The sequence below is a fragment of the Panthera pardus genome, unplaced genomic scaffold (genome assembly GCF_024362965.1).
Source record: "Panthera pardus isolate Hobbes unplaced genomic scaffold, ASM2436296v1 HiC_scaffold_24, whole genome shotgun sequence".
Taxonomy (NCBI): Eukaryota; Metazoa; Chordata; class Mammalia; order Carnivora; family Felidae; genus Panthera; species Panthera pardus.
Window position 1 is genome coordinate 136849960 of NW_026526810.1, and position 6000 is coordinate 136855959.

At 38.0% G+C, this 6000-nt stretch overlaps 1 protein-coding gene across 1 annotated transcript; it reads left to right on the forward strand.

Moving 5' to 3' along the window:
* Nucleotides 1-3305: 3305 nt before the first annotated feature.
* LOC109257785 (small vasohibin-binding protein-like) lies at nucleotides 3306-5698 on the forward strand. The gene has a single exon (XM_053888715.1). It carries the CDS (start codon nucleotides 4253-4255, stop codon nucleotides 4451-4453), a length of 201 nt encoding a protein of 66 aa, XP_053744690.1. The 5' UTR covers nucleotides 3306-4252; the 3' UTR covers nucleotides 4454-5698.
* Nucleotides 5699-6000: the final 302 nt, after the last annotated feature.

A 6000-nucleotide genomic window follows, 5' to 3' on the forward strand; every position in this document is an offset into this window, starting at 1 on the left:
ACCTAGAAGAAATGGATACGTTTCTAGAAACATGCAACCTACCAATTGTAATGAAACAGAAAATCCAAACAGACTGATTACTAGTAAGGAGATTGAACCAGTAATCAAAAACTCCAAACAAAAGTCCAGGACTAGATGGTCTCACTGGTGAATTCTACCAAACATTCAAAGAAGAATTAATCTCAATCATTCTCAAAATCTTCTAAAAAATAGAAGAGGGAACTCTTCAAAACACTTTATGAAGCCAGCATTACCCTGATACCAAAACCAGACAAGGATGCCACAAGAAAAAATTACAGGCCGATATCTCTTAACAAATACAGATGCAAAAATTATCAACAAAATATTAGCAAACTGAATTGAAAAATACATTAAAATGATCATACACCATGGTCAAGTGGGATTTATTCCAGGGATGCAAGGACCCAGGGTTCAACATCCACTAATTGGTCAATTGATACACCACCTCAACAGAAGAAATAATCATATAATCATCTCAATGCAGAAAAAACATTTGACAAAATTCAATATCCACTTATGATAAAACTCAAAAAAGCAAGTATAGAGGGAATATATCTTGACATAATAAAGGCCATATATGACAAACCTACAGCTAACATCATACTCCATGCACGAAACATGGTAAGATTAGGAACAAGACAAGGATGCCCACTCTTGCCACTTTGATTCACTATAGTATTGGAATTCCTAGCTAGAGCAATTAGGTAAGAAAAGGCATCCATATTGGAAAGGAAAAACTAAAATTGCCACTATTTGTAGATGACATGATAGTATATATAGAAAACCCTAAAATTTTTATCAAAAAACTATTTGAACTAATAAATTCAGTAAAGTTGGATACAAAATCATTATACAAAAATTGTTTGCATTTCTGTATGCTAGTAACAAACTATCAAAAAAATTAAGAAAACAATCCCATTTACAATTGCATCAAAGAGAATAAAATACCTAGGAATAAATGTAACTAAGGAAGTGAAAGACCTGTATATTAAAAACTACAAGGAGCGCCTGGGTGGCTTAGTTGGTTGAGCATCTGACTCGATTTTGGCTCAGGTCAGGATCCCAGGGTTGAGGGATTGAGCCCTGTATTGGGCTCTGTCCTGAGTGTGGAGCCTGCCTAAGATATTCTTTCTCTCTCTCTCTCTCTCTCTCTCTCTCTCTCTCTCTCTCTCTCCCTCCCCCCACCCGCCTCCGCCCCTCTCCCCCACTCTCTCTCTCTCAAGTTAAAAAAAAAGAAAAACTACAAGACATTAACAAAAGAAATTGGAGAAAATACAAGTAAATGGAAAGATATCCTATTCTTATGGAATGGAAGAATATTGTTATAATGTTTATACCACCAAAAGCAATATACAGATGAATGCAATCTCTATCAAAATTTCAATGGCGTTTTTCAAAGAAACAGAACAAACCTAAAACTTGTATAGAACACAAAAAATCTCAAATAGCCAAGGCGATATTGAGAGAGAACAACAAAGCTGGAGGCATCACACTCCCTGACTTCAAACTATATTACAAAGCTATAGTAATTAGATGACAGAGTAGGGGGACCCTAAGTTTGCCCCATTCCACAGATACAACTAGATAACACTCATATGGGTATAATAGTCCAAAAAATGATCTGGAGACTGGCAGAACAAACTCCACAACTAAAGGTAGAGGAGAGGGCACATGGAGAAAAGTAGGAAGAGTGAAGACACAGTCTGAGAGTGAATGGACTGTACTGGTCCATGGTGGGGAGGGAGCTGGTGGTAGAAAAGGGTGAAAACCAGAGTTTCACATCAGGAAACCCAGAAATGGGGAGACAAACCCCATAACATTTGTCTTTGAGAGAGGGGCCAAATTTCATTGAGTTCTTACAACCATTGGGACTTAAACCCTGGGATTTTAAAAATTGGTGAACTCAGCTCTGGGAGAGCTCAGAGGGTGTTAGGAAGTGGAGTCCCTGCCCTTAAAGAGACAGCATAACAAACAGCCTGTGCAGATACAGTGTACAACCAGCAGTTTGAAAAATGCCAGGGGCAGACAGGAGAGACAGTAATTTGCTCAACGTGGAGTGTGGCCCTAAGAGACAGGGATCATAGAGAGACCGCTTCAGAAACAAAGGAGCTGGCAGGTGCCACTTCCCTTCCCTCACCCCTCACCATAAACAACAGCCATCTGTGGGAACTAGTGCAGCATCAACACGTGTTACCTAACTTGCTTATACCAAGTCCCATGTACCCCCTGAGCTTCAGCGGATCTGCCCTTCCCAGTCACGCTCCCCTTAGTTCCAGCACTGCAGGCCCCCTTCCCCAGAGGACAGTCACAAACTCTGCCAACACCACATCTCCTGACCTGCACATTTTGTGGACCTCAGTTCTGGTGGTTGTGGGAGTAGATCACATTTTGCGAGCAGACCACTGCACGCCTTGTTAAAGCGTATCCCACCCCTATTGGGGACCAGACACTACACACAATAGGCAAAGAGAGCCTCTGCAGACGATTGGACAGAAGAAAAAAGAGGCCAAGATTCAATAGCAGAGCATACACAACACCTAGGAGACACTCCGTGAAGCACCAGGCCCGGGGGAACAGGGAGACACTGCAATGCAAGGCACTACAAGAACTTTTCTTCATAAAGCTATTATCAAGAGCAAGAGAAGTAGCCGACTCTCCTAACACAAAAACAGACACGGAGTTAGACAAAATGAGGCGACAGAGAAATATGTCTCAAATGAAATAACAGGACCAAACCGCAGCAAGAGACCTAAATGGATATAAGAGATACACTTGATAGAAAATTTAAAGTAATGATCATAAAGATACTCACTGGACTTGAGAAAATAGTAGAGGACATCAGTGAGACCCTTAACACAGATTAAAAAAACCAATCAGAGATCAAGAACACAATAAATGAAATTAAAAATACATTTGATGGAATAAATAGCAGTCTAGATGAAGGAGAGGAATGAATTAACGACCTTGAAGACAACAGACTAGAAAGTAACCAAGCTGAAAAAAGGAGAGGAAAGAAAATTACACAAATTGAGAATAGTCTTAGGGAACTTAGTTGACTCCATCAAGTATAATAACATTTGTATTATAGGGATCTCAGAAGAAGAACAGAGAGAAAATGGGGTAGAAAATTTATCTGAAGAAATAATAGCTGAAAACTCCCCTATCTGGGAAAGGAAATGGAGATCCAGATCCAGGAGGCACAGAGATCCCCCAGAATTCAACCCAAGGAGGTTCACACCAAGACATACAGTAATTAAAATGACAAAAAAAAAAAAAAAAGACAGTGATAAAAAATTTTAAAGCACCAAGTGAGAAAAAGACAATTACATACAAAGGAAACTCCATAAGGCTATCAGTGGGTTTTTCAGCAGAAACATTACAGGCTAGAAAGGAGTGGCATGATATATTCAAAGAGGTGAAAGGGAAAAAATTTCAGCCAAGAATACTTTCTCCATCAAGGCTACTATTCAGAATAGAAGGAGAGATAGAATTTCTCAAACAAAAACCAAAGGAGTTCATGACCACTAAACCAGCCCTACAGGAAATATTAAAGGGGACTCTTTGAGTGGAAAGGAAAGACCATAAGTGAGAGTATGAAAAGTAAAAAAACAAAGGCAGTAAAAATAAGTATTTCTGTAAAAATCAGTCAAGAGATTCATAAAATAAAAGGATATAAAAATATGACAACATATACCTAAAAGGTGGTGGGGAGAGGAGGTAAAGAATGAGCTCAAGCTAACACAACCATCAAACTGATATAGACAGAAGATGCTATACACAACCCTAATGGTAACCATAAATCCAAAATCAGTAATAGATATGCAAAGAATAAAGAGAAAAGAATCCAAGTATATCACTAAAAAAAAGCTGACTAATCCATAAGAGAAGAGAGCCAAGGAAGAAAGGAACAAAGAACTACAAAAACAACCATGAAGCAAGTAACAAAATGCCAACAAATACATATCTATCAATAATTACTTTGAATGTAAATGCGCTAAATGCTTCATTCAAAAGACACAGGACAACAGAGTGGATTAAAAAAATAATAATAATAATAACAAGACCCCCAAAAAAGGACCCATCTATATGCTGTGTACAAGAGACTCATTTCAGACTGAAAGACATCTGCAGATTGAAAGTGAAGGGATGGAGCCCCACCCAATCAGAGGCACAGCAGGCTCATGACTCCAGGCCTGGACGTCAGAGCTAAGAAGTGTTCAGAACCCAAGTCATGGATCCACCTATGCGTAAAGAAAATTCCAAAGTTAAACAACCTGTCAGCAAAGTTGAGAAGGCCAAGCAGAAATCAGCCCAGCAGGAGCTGAAGCAAAGACAAAGAGCAGAGATCTATGACCTCAACAGAGTCATGACAGAACCTGAGCAGCAAGAGTTCGATGAGTTCTGTAAACAGATGCAGCCATCTGGAGAGTGAGCCACTCCTTGTTCAAACTAGATGGGACCCCCAGAGGCTTTGTCTGCCAGCTTGTTACTAGTTTTAGGCTCAGATGGTTCATTTGGAACCGTACAGAACTAGACAGGAAGACATTTGTGTTATCCCTAAAACTGGATAAATCTGAACTTACTGCATGTAACGCTGGCTTCACTGATTCCTCCAGTCTGAATTATCTCAGTACTTACTGAAGAGACTTGTTTTATTCTTCTTAGACAATAGATTTTTTATATGTTTCCATTGTTTGAGAAAAATCAGTGTTTCTTGTGAAACTGTAGATCTTCTCCAAAAGTATAAATAAAATACTAATAAAAAAAAAAGTGAGGGCATGGAGAAACATTAATTATGCAAATGGATGCCAGAAGAAAGCTAGGATAGCAAGTCTTATATTGGAACAAATGGATTGTAAAACAATGAATGTAACAAGAGACAAAAAAGGACACTATTTATTAATAAAGGGGACAATCTAACAAGAGGGTATAATAATTGTAAATATTTATTCACCCAACATGGAAATACCCAAATACATAAAACAGTTAATACCAAACATAAAGGAATTAATTTATAGTAATAAAATAATAGTAGGGGACATTAACACTCCACTTACATCATCCAAACATAAAATCAACAAAAAAACAGTGGCTTTGAATGACACACTGGACAGATGGATGTAACAGACATATTCAGAGCATTCCATCATAAAACAGCAGAATACACATTCTTTTCAAGTACACATGGAACATTCTCCAGAACAGATCACATATTAGGCCACAAAACAAGTCTCAACAAATTCAAAAAAAAAAATCTAAGTTATACCATGCATCTTTTCTGACCACAACGCTATGAAACTAGAAAAAGAAAAAAATCTGAAAAGACCACAAATACATGGAGTTTAAATAACATGCTACTAAACAGTGAATGGGTCAACCAATAAATCAAAATAAATAAATAAGTAAATTACATGGAAACAGATGAAAATGAAAACACAACATCCTAAATCTTCGGGATGCAGCAAAAGTTGTTCTAAGAGGGAAGTTCGTAGCATCATGGGCCCACCTCAAGAAGCAAGAAAAACCACAAACAGCCTAATCTTACACCCAAAAGAGCTAAAGAAAAAACAAACAAAACCCAAACCCAGCAAAAGGAAGGAAATAATATAAGATTAGAGCAGAAATAAATGATATAAAAACTATAAATAAATAAATAAATAAATAAATAAATAAATAAATAAATCAATAAATAAATAAAACCAGGAGAGAGAGAGAGAAAGAGAGACAATGCAGTTAAAATCACCAGTGAAAGGGGTGCCTGGGTGGCTCAGTTGGTTAAGTGTCTGACTTCCACTGAGGTCATGATCTTACCACTCATGAGTTTGAGCCCCACGTCGGGCTCTGTGCTGACAGCTCAGAGCCTGGAGCCTGGTTTAGATTCTGTGTCTCCCTCTCTCTCTGTCCCTCCCCCACTGGTGCTCTGTCTGTCTCTCAGAAATAAATAAATGTTAATTAAAAAAAAAAAAATCACCAGTGCAA

Excerpts from the sequence above, each read along its gene's own strand:
- LOC109257785 (XM_053888715.1), top strand. The coding sequence starts at position 4,253 with ATGGATCCACCTATGCGTAAAGAAAATTCCAAAGTTAAACAACCTGTC.